The following is a 16,462-nucleotide window of genomic DNA, read 5'->3' on the forward strand; positions in this document are numbered from 1 at the left end:
TCTTCTAATCCCCCATGTCTTCCTTGCAGCCCTGAAAGACTCCAGTAAGAGGTCCATCAACAGCGACTGGAAGATCGAGCTTCCAGGAGAGTTTGAGCTGGCAGGGACCACAGTACGCTACGTGAGGAGGGGACTGTGGGAGAAGATGTCTGCCAAGGGGCCCACTAAGACCCCCTTACACCTGATGGTAATCACATCAGTCACGCAAGATTGACCTCTGACTATAGATTAGATATTCACTGGTTAGTTTTGTCTGTAGAATAGACTCTTTATATTGTATTTAAATAGTGAAGCATTGGCGGCTGGTAAGTGTACAACGTGAAGCCTTTCACAAGAAGTGTTTCAACATCAGAAAACCCAGTTGTGATCTCAATAAGTTATACATTTAATCAGTTTTATAAAACTAACAAGTGAAAGGAAAAATCTGAATGAATGAGTGGAGAAACATGATGAATGCAGGTGCTTTCACACAGGTGCCCTTCAGCGTAAGATTAAATAATAAACATTCAATTAAATCCAATTAAAATCCTACACTGTATGGAGAGTGGGCGCTTCTCTGTGATGTCATCCATTGGTTTGTGGACTACCATCAGTGTACTAATCCTCATGAAGTCATTGTATTGATACTCAAGAAGGCACAGAGTTATCAATGTCTTCAAACTAGAAAGCTTTTATTGTGAAGTAACGGCTGGAGAGGTTTGGTCTGCATCAACAGTGACTTACAAAACTCCATTGATTCTAATATGTTCTCTAATAAAGAGAAGGCAGAAGAAGGTTGTGGAGGTGGGAAAGCATTAAGCCCCTCTCTGTCCTCCTCACAGGTGCTGCTTTTCCATGACCAGAGCTATGGGATCCACTATGAGTACACGGTGTCTCTGAACATAACGCAGGACAGGAGCAGTGAGGAGCACAGAGAACCAGAGTATCTCTACATCTGGACACACAGCAGCTGGCAGGACTGCACTGTCCAATGTGGAGGAGGTAACACACTGTCATCACATAAGCTTTTGTTAAATCCAGTCTCTGTGGGGACACTAGGTCGTCTTCCTTTTATAATCATTTAAATCCACAGCATGGAAAGTGTTTCAGTAAGGTCATCTGGTTAATTTATCTCTGATCTGCCTCTGCCAAATTTTCTGCCGTGTTGATGATAATGAAAGTTAATCTTTGTTTTGGAAGAGAGTTCAGACTCGGGCTCACATGGTGGAGTGTGAACTGTTAAGGTCCATACCCCCTCAAGCTAACTCATCGAGGCAGCAGAAGAATAACAGTTACAAAAGCATTATTTTTCCGTTGTGTCAAGTTTCAATCTCATTTAACAGTTAACAGATAGGACCTGTTATCTTATTACATATGGACCTTATAATAACCAGGTTCAGGTTTGTTGTTATAAAATAAGGATTCAAAATGTATCCAAAGACTTTTGGCTGAATAAAAGCCCTGCTCTGCTAAGTCAGCTGTGTGCTGTTTAATGTTCCTCACTATGATGTGTGCTCTTTATCTACATGAGATCTGACGCAGATAGATAAAATCTAATCCACCATGAAGAAGAGATAAACTGAGCTCTGGTGGGCTCACCCCCAGCTGCCTCACTACTAATCCTGGTGCACCTGACTCCTACTGAATACCTCTATGAGATAGGATAAAAGACAACCTCTCAGTGTTTTTGTTCTTTGTCTTTGCATGAAGCAAGGCTGTCTCCTTATCAGTACAGGCCCATTTGGAAGATGCAAGATGAGAGAGCTCAAAAACTCACCGGAACATGCAAAGATAGCATCCTGCATGCATAATAGGACATGAATGCATACAGATAGAGAGAGAGGGAGAGACAGGAGCTTGGTGTATCAAGTCCCCCCACAGTCCAAGCCTGAGCCAGCCCTAACTATAAGCTTTATCAAAGAGGAAGGTTTGAACTCTTCAAAGAAGAGAGGGTGTCTGCCTCCCGGACCTTGACTGGTAGATTGTTCCAGAGGAGGGGGGCCTGGTAATTGAAGGCTCTACCTCCAACACTACTCTTAGACACTTTAGGTACCACCAGCAGGCCTGCATCCTGGGAGCGCAATGTTCTAGAGGGGTAATATGGCACTATGAGCTCTTTAAGATATGATGGTGCCTGACCATTAAGAAGTTAGTAATAGTAGCAATTACATTATGTGTTCACCATGGCCTAGCAAGAGAAACTCACTTCCTGCTCAAAACTGGTTAAAGTAATACACAAAGTTCACATAGTGAGCTAAATGACAGTATCATTACTCATAGTTTTTTTCTTTGCAGACATTGATTGTCATCATTATACATCTGCATATGTTGAAATTATTATGGCAACACAAAGTTGTTTGTATCTACAGGACGTCAGCAACAGATTTCTAGGCCTATACCTGAATCAGAAAATGGCTTTATTCAGTGTTTTTACTGCTTTAATTACTGGCTCCATTATGTTTTGGAGAAGAGGAGACCTCTGAAGATAATTCAGCTCCTGATAAAGACCTTGTGAACAATACACATAGAAAAATTCCAACCTAAAATCAAGCTGATCACCTACAAAGGGCAGAAACAAGCACTTTATGTGGACTTTACAGGCTGAAACAATCTACTGGAGCAATTCCAAAACTTTTTGTACCTTTACTCATCCAAAAATATGTAAAAAAGGGCCCAGGTTTAAGAAAACATGAATTCCCCTTTAAGGGGAGGCGGCTGTGAACGGGGCAGACTGGAGCCATGTCTGGAGGGAAGGGGGGGTGGATATCAGCGAGTTTGGACAAAGAGGCAGACCACTGAACAGCCAGTGGCTAATCCAAGCCAATTATCAACAGCATATTGGACAGAGCAGGGGTCCCTGTGTGTAGCTCTGTCTCTCTATCTCTCTCTCTCTCCCTCATACACACACACACACACACACAGAGCAGAGGGCAAACCTAATTGTCAGGCACCCCGCTGCTGATCTCCTGAGCAGCTCCTCTTATCCTCTTATTGCTTTGTAATATTGGTATCCAGCACTCAAAATATTTCAGAGTACATGTATGTGAGAAGAGCACTTTGAAGTTGCAGTCCACTGCTTTTATCCAGGAGATGAGGTCAGGTGTTCCTGGATTAGCGGTCTGTGAAGCAGCGGGGGGTAAGCCCACCACTGCTCATTTCATCTCTTTTTAATGGTGGATTAGTGTTTAACTATCTGCTTCAGATCCCATGTAAGTGTATGGTTTGACATCCAGAGCAGACATCAGAGTAAGCAGCTGATCAGCTTCTGTAAACACACATCTGACTCCACAGAAGAAGCACTGCTGCAGAGTTATTAGTGAGGACAGTCTGGACAGGAAACACACACACACAACATGCCCTACGTCCCTCAACTTTAGCTCAAATGAATGCACAAAAATCCCATGATGCATTGGGACCATCAACTTTGATTACAGACTGAGGGGGAGTTCACTAAGAATGAATTGCGGCCGCCGATAGCTCCATAGATTGCGCATCATTTGCCCCCGCTATCTGCTCCGTCTCAAGGTCTGATTCAAAAAGCACATTGCACTGATGATATTCAGGCGCAAACACGCCCATAAAGTTTCGCAGATCCGTGCAGTTTGCTCTTGTTGAGTGTCTGATTGTGGAGAGAAGCTGTCTGCACCTCCACTCTCTGCCGCGCATTGCTGTGCTCTCAGCGTACACTGACGGATCTCAACTCCAAGAACAGATCTATGATGAGCAGGGATGGTTTCAGACAGTCCAGAGAGCCTCGCCGGACTGATTGATCTACCGATTCTAATAATAATGACAATATATTATTAATGGCCGGTATTTACAGACAAACTTTTTGATCTCACAAAAGGTGGACTTGTCGTAATGATCAGTGTAAACTCAGAGTGCGACAGCCCTCAACACTATAACACTCTGCAGGCGGTATATCTTCACTCTAACTGCGTGGTGCTGTTAGAGCTGCTGTTTGCCACGAGGCTCATTTACATAGAAAGGGGACAAATTTGCCCCCAATGTCTGCATAATGACATTCTGCGTGTGCTTGGAGAATGAGGCGAGTCTTTTTGTGTCATTTGCACAGGTTAAGTGGCACTAAAGCCGCGCAATCCTTTAATGAATCAGGCCCTTAGTATCATATTTACCCGCGCGCGTGTGCGTGTGTGCGTACGTGGGTGTGTGCGTGTGTGTGTGTGTGTGCGTGTGTGTGTGTGCGTGTGTGTGTGCAGGTGAGAGGAGGACGGTTGTTTCCTGTATGAGGATAGCCAATAAAACCATGGAGGTGGTCAACGACAGCTACTGTCAACCTGAGAACCGACCACATCCTCAAGTACGACACTGCAACTCTCACCCCTGCCAGTACAGGTGAGACAAACACACACACACACACACACACACACACACCTTAATCCCAGGTCAGCTATCAGCTATCAACATAAACACAGATCTGGTCTGTGTTTGTATGGCCTTTAGGGAGTCACATTTGTGACTTGCTATTCTGCTGACTTCAATGACCACATTTGAGTCTTTTGGCAGTTTCTTAGTGAACGGCTCTCCACACTCTTCTTATTAACCCTTTGAAAATGGACTGAGCCTAATCTTGTTTAAACTGATCTGCAATAAAAACCAAGCAGCTTTCTTTAGCTGATTAGCTTTCTTTTAGGAGAAATACCAACGTAGGCACTGAAGGAGCATTTATGTTGCTCCGATGGCTGTAGTAGAATCACTCAATGTCTGTGTGGTCATGCCGTAGAGTTACTGTCAGAATAAGCGCTGCGATTTTTCGATACAACTGTTGTCAGTAATAAAGGGTTAGTCAGATTATTATAGAGTAGACTGTACGTACATGTAAATCATCATCGTTCTATGTTGTTCTCTCTGTGATCACTCATTCTAAATGTGGACCACACACCTGTTATTAACAGTATCTGTGTGAGAGCCAACATTACAATGAAACACTGCTTTGATCAGCTAGACAGACTCATCATCTCTCCACTCAGGCTGAAAGCAAACAGCCTACAAAGCTCTGAACACTCTGTAAACGCTCTGTGTTGTTCACAGGTGGGTGACAGGAGAGTGGGGGTCCTGCTCCGTGACATGTGGTAAAGGTCTGCAGCAGAGGGAGGTGGTCTGTGTTTACCACTTACAGAACGGCTCACTCATCCACACCAGGGACCTGTACTGCCAGGGGGGGAAACCTCCGCTGGTGCAGGGCTGTGAGGGCCGCCTCTGCCTCACAGTGTGGGAGGCTTCAGAGTGGTCCAAGGTATGAACCGCAGGCTGAGCTGGTGTCCGGTGCACACACATCTGGATCCATGCCTTGTTTGACATTAAGTGTGAATGACTCATAGTGGGGGTTTTGTTACAGTTACATTTTCACAACTGTCCTTAAGGACTCTAAATCTGCAGGAACAATTTAAAAACTCTTTATAGTAATTTAGACCTCAAAATATGCAACAACAAAAAAAAAGCTGTGCCAATGTTACAAAATACCGGGATTACCCCCTTTGAGTACCTTCAGGCAAAAAGATGAAGCCAATCAGTCTTACTCTCTCTGACAAACTAACCCAAATCATCCTCATCTTTCTGATTTCCAACCCTTTTTTGTTTGTCCATCACTTCCTCCAGTGTTCATCAGGCTGTGGTGAAGGTGTTCGTAGGCGGACAGTGTCATGTACAAACCCTCAGAGTCTGTGTGATCCTCTGTCCCAGCCCACTGAATCGGAACCCTGTGAGGACTTCTCCAAGTGTTACGAGTGGAAGACTGGAGACTGGTCCAAGGTACCTCATCTTCAAACCAGCATGCCTCCTTTAAAAGAGCAGCTGTTTGAAGTGCCCATGCAAATCTGTGGTAGATTCACGCTGGGTCTGACAGACCCTCTGCTGGGTCCTGGTCTGGAATGCAATGCTTTATCTGTCCACCAGGAGGAGCAGTGATTATAAAGCTGTAATGTTTCCTGCCATCAGACTGCAGGAGTGCTGACACCTTACTTCCAGTGCTGCTGAGCAGATTCATTGATCATTTGGCATGTATTCACAAGTTCTGATCATTTGTGATGTGTAGGAGAGACAGTGAGAAAGAGCAGTGATAATTTATGACTAATAAACATGCAGGATGTCAATCGTTGGACCCACCCGAAAACAGGTCAAACGATTGATACTCATCTGAAGTGAGAACCATATGCAATGACGGGCGGCTGTGGCTCAGTGGTAGAGTCGGTCGTCTTTCAATCGGAAGGTCGGAGGTTCGATCCCCAGCTCCCTCAGGCTACATGTCAAAGTGTCCTTTGGCAAGACACTGAACCCCAAATTGAATGTGATATCTGATTGACAGTTGGGCACTTTACGTAGCAGCCTCTACCATCAGTGTGTGAATGGGTGAATGTGATAAGCAGTGTAAAAGCAGCTATATAAGTACAGTCCATTTACCATTTACCAATGACGTGTAGAGAGTCACAGTCTGACACATTTCACTGATTGTTGTAGTGCTCGTCATCCTGTGGGAAGGGTCTGCAGTCAAGAGTGGTCCAATGTATGCACAAAGTGACTGGTCGTCATGGTAACGACTGCCCAGTCACACTGAGACCACCGACCTATCGACCCTGTCACCAAGGTACCTGCAACGAGAAGATCAACGTGAACACCATCACCTCTCCCAGGCTCGGTAAGACGCGTCTTTATTTTTAAATCTGCAAGAACCACCAACAGGTTTGTTCTTCAGTGAACATGTGAACACATGAACACATGAACTTTCACTGTGATGTCGGGCAGAGTAAAAAAAAACATAACCATAACCATAAAAACGCTTGACTCTAATGTGTTCCTCTGAATCATTTAGGAATATAAATATGAAAGAAATCAAATAGATATTAAAAATAAATCAGCGATTTATCACTTCATCACACTTTATCAGTGAAAAAACAACTAAACAAGGGTTGATCTGACAAACATAGAAAATGTTGAAAATAAAGAGGAAAGCCTGACATTTGTCTCTCTTGGCTGCTGAAAAGCGTCTGCCTAAACAAGCCGTACGTGCTGCAGCAGACTCAGTGTGGGCTGAACCATGTTTCTGTCAGAGGCATCCAAGACTACAAACCAGATCAGTGAAAAAAGGGTTCTCATGTGTGTAAACAAACCTACTTGAGCATTTCTACATGCAAATCCAACAAATCACAAGCAACATGTTGAGTTTAGCTCAACAGGAAGAGTTTGGTCATCGCCCCCTTTTACATCCTAGAAAGTCTAATAATAATTATAATTATTTAATTTATAGTCACTTTTCTTAACAAGTTTACAATGTGCTTCTCAAGAGGAACAGAGAAATGAAAAAGAAATCATATGAAAACAATCTGATAAAAAGCTGCAGATAATTAAGAATTCATAAATGCCTGTTACTATAAAAGTAACTTTAAAGAGAGGATCTAAAAGAAGCTAAAGATGTGGCCTGTTTGATTGTAATAGGCATAGGTTTCAAAAACTGCAAACGCCCCGTCACCAGAGCTGCATCAACGGATCTCAGGAAAGCCCAGGCACATAGGGGATCAAGTGATCTTCATGTAGTTTGAAGTAAAGCCAATTAAAGCTGTAAAAGTAATCAATCAAATTTGATCAATCAATCAACCAGTTGGAACCCAGTTCAGTGGGTTCTAGTTCAACTGTTTTTTTAAAATAAAAGCAAGACTGGACCAGATTCTCTACATGAGCCATGAAGAGAAATTTGCATCCAAGAATACACAAAGATTTTAACCTTCAGTTTGATATTATTTATATGTGAACCGAGCTTGCTGTGGAGAATCCTGGAGGAATGACTTTGACCAAAAGCCATGACATCAGTGAACAGTCCCACGTGTGCAGGAGAAAGAAAACGAAGCTGTCACAGAGTAAACATGGACTCCACTGATGTCAGTGTTTAGGCTTTTATTTATAAGTCATTCACCAAGCAAATGTGGTGGTATGGGTGAGCAGGAGGTATCAAGCTTCATCTAATTGGGCCGCTTCGGGTTTAGTTACTTGATGCAGGTGTGGAGATCAGGGTCAGGTTTACCTGTGGAATACCTCACCTGCAGAACTCAAACTGGATTTGTGACTGGCTAACTTTTTAAACTCAAACTGAAACAGTTGTACATTTTGTCGTTTACTTTGAAGGATTTTGTGTCGCACATCAAACAGCTGATAACTGATTTACTGCCGCTCCCCCCCCCACCAACAGCTGCTCTGACCTACAAATGCATGGGGGACCAGTGGACGGTGTACTGTCGTGTGGTTCGAGAGAAGAACCTTTGCCAGGACATGAGGTGGTACCAGCGCTGCTGTGAGACCTGTCGGGACTTTTATGCCAAGAAGATACTGCACAAGAGCTAATGACCACAACGCACCCACTCCTTCACCCAGCAGCGTTCCTTTTTGTAAATGTTTTACTATGTTAAATGTTATAAGAGAAGCATTTATTATTGATAATGAACTTTTGGTATTTAAAAGAAAAGTACATGGAAGTGTACATTTTAAATGGGCTCATAAGCTTCTAATTTTGATGAAGACTTGAACATGTCCTATATTTCTTTTGCTGTACACCAAAAACGGGGAGTGTTTAGATTCAGGGGGCTTTGTTGCACAGAATGAGAGAAAATATGTGCCTGATTTTAAAGTAGACTTTCCTGGCTCTCCTCTCTATCTTTTACTATGTTGTACTGTATTATAGCTACGTGTTGCATTTCCAATAACAAGTACAATTGTTTACACATAGGTTGATTATGATACTTAAGTATTTTTATCATCTTTAATAATGCATAAGTCCTGATCAGGAGCCATGCTAAAGTACTGTAAGATTACAGTCAGTAATGGTGGGAGCATACACATACACTCAAAGGGTACATGGTAGTTTTTTTCAAAATAACTCTATTTTAATCTTTAAGTCGACCTGGGATCGACCTCAGAGCCAAATGTTTGTCTGCAGTGTTAAACCCTGGAAGTGCATTTTGTGTGAGTGAGCAGAGAGAAGTGACACTTAACATTTTTAGTACTTTTCATCCTGACATGTGGCATGGTATACCTTACTTTGGTGACCGAGCTGGCACTAGTGCTCTGGTTATCACAGTACTATTAGAGTGACATGGTCCTCATTAACAAGGCTGCTGATAAACATCCTAAAGAGTCCTGCAACGTGCAGCACCTGAGTTACCTGTCTCACTTTCACTGATTGTGGTTACGTTAGACTTTTTGTTGACTCAGACAGAACTGTGATGACATGAACACTTCATATAAAACATATCCAGCTACAAGTCAACTATTTGTACCTGAAAATAACCTGAAGTGTGTTCAGACCAAAAGTGAAGGAAATTCTCACACAGGGTGATTACATACAAAGACAATGAAGAGAGAATTGACACCGAGCTAACAGCTCATCACACTGGGCACTGGTCAGCCTCAAGGAGCTGGAAGCAGCAGGAGAGTTGATCCAGACACAGCTCAGGAGGAGGAGGGGAGAGTAACCGAGCTGTGTGCTCCTCTGTATGAGGTGATAGTAACAAACACAACAGGGTCATTTCCTGCGTATCTGAAAGGGCTCATATTTGTAAGTTGTGTTGATCCATTGTGAATGATCCAGCGGCCGTTCACCCGAGTATTGCAACTTGAAAGTTCATCTCCCCTTTTAGTCTGAACACAGAAACTCTCTTTAAGTGTAGTTTATGACAAGCCTTTGACTTTATGAACTGAATCACCAGCAGCTGCTGTTAAAACATATCCTGACCCTGCCGACAGATTTCACACGGTCATGGAGCCGCCAAACGACTGTTATCGGCCTACTGAAGAGGCTTTATCCTCACACCTGTACCAAACATATGGCTGGAAGGGGCCGACATAACCCACCAGGAGGTCCCAGGAGGCTGGTGTACTCATTTATTTTAAGTTTAATGTTTCTTTCACTGAGTATCAATAACTGTGCATTTCATTTTCATGCTCATCATTCAGTGACTGTAAATTATGTTTAGTCTGTTATATCTTTTTTTGACACCGTGACTGTTTTTATTACATCTGATAATGAAGGTGTGATTCCTGACGAGCAGGTGTAGTCGGCCCTGTTAGAACATGTATTTGGTTCAGATTAGTGATGATCCAACTTTTCAATACGCTGATGACAGTTGATTGATGGAGCTCCCCTTTTTGTGTGTGTGTGTGTGTGTGCGTGTGTGTGTGTGTGTGTGTGTGTGTGTGTGTGTGTGTGTGTGTGCGTGTGTGTGTGTGTGTGCGTGTGTGTGTGCGTGTGCGTGTGTGTGTGTTTGTCTCAGTCTTTCCAAGTTAAATGGTGCTATCTTACGACCTGTTTCACTCTGGTGGAATTCAGCTGATTGTCAGTAGTCGTCTGTTTGTCGTGTTAACAGTTGTGTGTGTGTGTGTGTGTGTGTGTGTGCGCGCGCATGTGTGTATTGTAGGATTATTTAATAACATGCCTTATCAATGACTCTTTTTTTATTATTTTTGCCAATGTAGCGCAAATATGCTTCATTACTCCTGTACTGTACTTTGATGTAGTTGCACATACAGTATGTTTGGTACATAAACGGCCACTACATGTATTTGATGGTGCTGATGGAACTGAGTAAATAATCCCTTTAATCCTCTTGTTGTGTTTCTGTGTTCACACTTTATTTGTTCTGTCACAGTGTTCATCAGACCTGTCTGAATGACTGGATCAAATCCATTTTAACGTCTACTGTGAAGTGATTGTCTTTTCATCGGTTACACAATAAACCATGATGTGATTGACATGAAGTGGGTCATACACACCTGTATGACCCACTATGAAGGTATGTTAATGAACACCTATGCCTCGGCACACTGCCGTACACGGTTTCACTACATTAACAATAAGTGCCTATTTATAATTTTCAATAGGTCTACCTCTCCTGTGAAGAATCTGTAAATGCTGTAAATATAATTATTTTAGTCATACTTAATGAAGTGTCACTGAATACAACCTTTTTTCACTCTAAATGATGAGTGAGCTATAATAGCTATAATTCAGCTCAGGGGTCAGCTCAGGCCATCCAAGTATCTAAAACAAGCTTCGGTTCATCATCAACATCTTAAATCCTGTGACTCTCTCCCACCTTCACACTGCTCTGTGGGAGGTCAGTCTGTGTCTTTATCAGCGTGGGTGGCCAACATCACACATGCACTCACATCGTGTGTGTGTGTGTGTGTCTGTGCAGCCCGACCAGCTAACTAGAGAAAAGAGAAGCTTTGACGATTGCGCAGGAAGTGTGACTGTGTTCTCTGACCCCATCACTGTAAGAAATGCACACCTTTAACTGCTGTTATAGTCAGTGACAGATCTCAGACACAGACTCTTTTAGGAGATAAAATGTTCATATATTTCTGTGGTTCTGACCTGACCTATCTTTCATTGTGATTAACTGTTTCCTAAATGTTCTCTTGGCACTATTTTCTCAGCTTTCAGTTAGATATAAATATAATGAACAATGACTGGAAACATATCAGAGAACCATACTGGTCCAACCTAAACCATCATACAGTGATGCTCTGAATTTAAATCCTAGAGGAACAGGGAGGCTGAAGGACTGTGTGGTCGGCCGGGGCAGCGACACCAACACGTTAGCTCAGGTGTGAAAAGAAGGATGAAAGGTCATTCTGCCTCTGTCACTTCTCTTCATGCTGTCGGACAGTCAGAGGAATCAGGCTGAGAAAAGATGAAGTTATAAGTTATTTAGTCACAGAGTAGAGGAGGAACAGCGAGAGGAGACGTAACTAACACTAACACTACAGTCATTGAACTTTTCATAAGCATGAATATCTGCTTCAGACCGACACAAGAAGCTGTTCTGCTGCAGACTGTCAAACGTATACATGTCTGTATGTGGTACCCTCTCTTCTCGTCTCCTCTCCATCTTCCTACTTGTGACCACAAATCAGTCTCTCAGTTCCTTGAAGCATGGAGAGCATCTGTGAGGGGTCTTTTCAGCATCCATGAGGCACGACACACAGCTGGAATATTCAAGCAACAGCAGGGATGTCTCATTTCTTTTAATGCTTATTGGCAGTTTCTCCACTTTAGCACTAACCTTTTTAATCACCAAACAAACTAACCAGCAACTCCTGTGTGTTCGAGGAAAAAGGACTGGTAACTATTCGGGTGGGTTTTAAGAGAGCCATGAAACATCTGTTTGTGGTTTAAAAACGTCTTACTCTTTATCTCTCTGGTCTCTGTCTGTAGGAGTTTTATCCAACAACTTTAGTGGTAAAAAGCACTTTCGGTGGGCGTACTCTGACCTGCACATTTTAGCCATTACAGCCTGTGTCACGGCTGTCAGCTCAAGCTATGTAGAATTTTCAAACCTCAGTCATTTAAACACTAAAACATATGAAAGGAACCCTTGAATTACACTGCATGCCTTATCATATGCTGTGATTACGCTGTAAATATTACACACAGTAAGTTAAACACAGTTTTAAAGAAGAGGACATAAGAAAGGGTGTGAACAAACAGGAAAGCTGCAATGACTCCATGTTGGCATGTCAATGCTCAGCATTGAAGAAGAAGGTTAAGTATGAGCTGACGTGCATCATATCTGCTGTATGCTCCTCATTAGGCAAACTGCCCTGTGGCACACCTCCATTCAACACCACATTCCTTCCTCTTATTGTAATCTCTCACACTCATGTACACACATGATCCAACCTACACAGGCCGACAGGCTGCACAGGACGGCTGCTGACAGCAGAGGTAGAGTTAGTGCAGTGAAATCTGGGCTTGTCCCATTCAGAGACATCAGATTAACTACTATGCTGATTTATGCTTCTGAGCAGGTGAGCTTCAAACCTGAGATAAGCTATTCACATGACCCCCCGTGGAGTGTGTAGCACAAAGGAGCGTTACATATTGGGTGACCTTTCCTGAACAATGTTGTTGATAAGAGACTATTACATGTGAAGGGGATGATTAGATCCGGTTTCAACGTTTTATTTCACACCATAGATCATTGTTCCGACATCTTCAGGTGTCTTTAAACACCAATCTGTCCTCACAATTCAGATAAAACACATCCTCAGGACAGAGTCCATGCAACACTCGTGGTCCTGCTGCAGGGAAATGAGATGATTCAACTAACCCGAGCCTGACATCACAGGGATAAAGCAGCTTTAAGACACTTTAACACTCAGCAGTCAGTGATAGACTGGATGGGTCCCCTTTACCCATTTCAGGATGGTGACTGATGAATGAGTGGACTGTGCTTTATGAATGTGATGTTTGACACTTTGACTCGGGCTGTGCTGCTGGGGCTGTGTTAGCTCTGTTCCCAAAGTTTGCCCTTCCTCTGTTTCGGCACTTTCTGCCATAGTGACTCCTGCTATCTGCACTCCATTGATAATGTCTTTTTATGTCCACCATGCCTCTATCAGGCTCAACCTTAAAAAGTTGACTGAACTTATTCTTTACAGCTGAGCTGGGAACACAAACTCAGTATGTCTTTAAAGTTTACTGAACTGAGGGTTAAAGTTTAGCTTTTAAATATCCTGCAGGTCGTCCTTGTGATCATTGATTGATCACTGGCGTTTGTGTGGGAGTAACGACTGTATACGTCCAACACGGCTCTATGCTCCACCTAGAGCTCTCTACAATTAACTCTGAATGATCAGAGGGACTCACATGATGGAACTATGTTGGGATTTAATTAATAACCATGTGGAGAGTAATCAAAGATGTGCACAACTATAGTGGTGCAGGCTATCACTTCAGCACATCAAACAGCACAATCCTACCAACAGAGAGCTTTGGTTCCAGAGGTACAAATGATCATATTTTAAGGGAAATATTGGATCTACTTCAAATGTGTTGAAACTTATACTTCTGTACTTTTCAGCTCTTAATGATACCTGTTTCAGTTTCCACTGAGGGCGGGGCCATTTATTCTTAATAAATCTATTTACTGTGGCGATCTTGTTGTTCATACTGACTGTCATGCTGAGGAACAGCTAGTCAGTTTAGTATTTTATCTAGGAAGATAGGGTCCCCATGCACCCCGTGGATATATTTTTCGAACTTAGTTTTTTGTAATCCTCAAGGTGTCTAGTAAACAAATTTTGACGTTCCCAACTCGAAATATTGTCCCAAGGGTTCGTTTGGCAGCCATTTGTGCAGCTTGGATCTCTGACGAAAACTGAAAATCTACATAACATCATACAGAGACAAATGACCCCATTCTGTGTAATTGTGGCATGAGGAATTGATTGAGAGTGTTATTATCATGATTTTAATTTGTTAAGTTTGTTATATTAAAACTCTAAAATTTGGAAAAAAGTCTGTATAATTTACACGAAAAATCTTGCAAAGTATCTGCCTACATTTATACCAAATAATATGATCCACACAAACTCTTGAATAAACTTAAAATGACAGTGATTTGAGAAAAATTGTTGAACAAGTCAAAATAACAAGGAACATGTATTCAGTCATCATCATTTAAAAGCTCCTCATGGTCAATCTCTTGCTCCTCTTCCTCTTCTTCACTCTCCTCTGCCTCCTCAGCAATTTTCTCAGTGAGGGAAGGGGAGAGGATAGGGCCACAAGACCACTCTGCTTCCAAGATACCCCCTTCATTCTTCTCTCAGCAATGAATGCTTTCAGATGTGCAGGAGCCTTACAATTCTGCTCTGTATCAGTAACACAGCTTGTAGCTTTGTTTGTAGACTGTATCCCGCAGACGATTGGCATACTTTAGGTTGAATGATTTGCGTACAGGACTCATGGAAATTGGCCTCTCTTGTAAACAGGTCCTCGCCTTGCACCATGTTTCCATGTAGGCTCCTTCAATGCTCCATCCTTGTTCTTACATGCTGGGAACTTGATGCATCGTTGAGTCTTTCCCGACACTTTCACTTCAAGCCTTCCACAAAAGATACAGTCTGATGGAAACAGCTTGGTGACATTGGATGGTGGTGGCTTATTTGGGGAGCATGATGTTGAGGCTTCATTATACGTCACACTCGCTAACCACTTTTGAACAGGGCTACTAAGCTAACGTTAGCTACTGTAATGTTTGCTATTAACCTATGATTAATCTACGAGCTCACTGTATAATTCAGCTGAATCTGATCTCTCATACATGCACGTCTGTGTGTGTGTGTGTGTGTGTGTGTGTATGTATGTATGTATGTATGTACGTATGTAATAGGAGTGTAAATTGCGAGTTTCATCACAATACAATAATATATAGATTCTTTAAACAACGATGCAACATTTGCTGATGTCACAAAGTCTGCCATGATAGGATTTCGATTCATTTCAATTCAGGGGTCTGCGATCGATATGAGACAATATATTCCCATTAACATAATCCATTACATTTATATTATCAACTCACAAAAAGCAACAAAAAAATTTGGTCTGAAAAACATCACAATAAAATAAATTATTTTATAAAATGAAATAAACCAAAGCTGTTGTCCACACTGCTGATTTATTCCCCAGAGGGAAGCAAATATCTTCAATGTCCTCTTCTTGGCTGCTTGCAATTATCTGTTAATATTGTTGTCATTTATTTATGAGTGGGAAGCGCTATTTCAAAATAAAGGTGCACCTAAGATGGTGACTCACGATTTGGAATTGATATTTGCATTTTGCATTGATGACGTTGTGTCGTTGGTCATTGAATCGATATATCGATCCAGATTGATGTATCGTTACACCCCTAGTATCTAAGTATTTATGTTAAGTCTTCTAGTGTATGGTAGGCAACACCAGGTAGTCTATGCAAAATCTTATAGTCTGTGACTTAAAAACTCAGGTCCTGATTCACTAAAGGATTGCACGGCTTTTGCGCCCTCTAAATCTGTGCAAATGACACAAAAAGACTCCGCCTCATTCTCCAAGCACATGCAGAGGGTTGAATGCAACCCAAAGTGCGTTGCAGAGCAAACAGCCTTAACACGGTAACAGCACCGCGCAGTTAGAGTGTAATTATTACCACCAGCAGAGAGTTGGTGGTAACTGTGATGCAGTATTATAAGGGCTGTCACGCTTTGAGTTTACAGTGATCATGGTGACAATTCCACCTTTTGTGTGGCCAAAAAATGTTTAATCTGTGAAAACAATCTGTTAATGTCTGGAGCTGTTACACACGACACAGAAGCGTGTCTCCGCTCTGCTCCGCTAAAGATACGCACCGGGTCTATTTTTGACGGAGGCCGCTTCAAACACGTGTCAAGCTCAACAGAGCAGATCATTCCTAACAGGAAATCACACACGAAAGCAGCTTACAGCATCCGGTCATTTCAAAATAGACACCATGTTCAGACGGGTACAGACTCCTGTTTTCTCCGTTTATTTTAAGATCGACACACTGACATTTAAAAAAAGAACACTTTTATTTAAGTAGTGTACTCCTCCATGGTAGAAGTATCTCTGTCATCACTATCATCATCACTGTCATCATCACTGTCATCCCTGTCATCATCTCTGTCATCATCTCTGTCA

General features: G+C 42.3%; 1 protein-coding gene across 1 annotated transcript in view; it reads left to right on the plus strand.

Moving 5' to 3' along the window:
* Positions 1 to 10,588, plus strand: part of adamts17 (ADAM metallopeptidase with thrombospondin type 1 motif, 17) — a 91,693-nt gene extending 81,105 nt beyond the window's left edge. Inside the window, exons 18-24 of the mRNA XM_069657838.1 lie at positions 30 to 187; positions 822 to 981; positions 4,200 to 4,335; positions 5,032 to 5,236; positions 5,599 to 5,751; positions 6,457 to 6,634; positions 8,180 to 10,588. Of these exons, the coding sequence (XP_069513939.1) occupies positions 30 to 187; positions 822 to 981; positions 4,200 to 4,335; positions 5,032 to 5,236; positions 5,599 to 5,751; positions 6,457 to 6,634; positions 8,180 to 8,331 (1,142 nt within the window). The 3' untranslated portion in view covers positions 8,332 to 10,588. The remainder of the gene's footprint in view (positions 1 to 29; positions 188 to 821; positions 982 to 4,199; positions 4,336 to 5,031; positions 5,237 to 5,598; positions 5,752 to 6,456; positions 6,635 to 8,179) is intronic.
* The last annotated feature ends 5,874 nt before the right edge of the window (positions 10,589 to 16,462 follow it).

This window comes from Semicossyphus pulcher, unplaced genomic scaffold, assembly GCF_022749685.1.
Source record: "Semicossyphus pulcher isolate SPU_LCO1_2020_fin unplaced genomic scaffold, fSemPul1.0.p SCAF_1, whole genome shotgun sequence".
NCBI classification, from domain to species: Eukaryota; Metazoa; Chordata; class Actinopteri; order Labriformes; family Labridae; genus Semicossyphus; species Semicossyphus pulcher.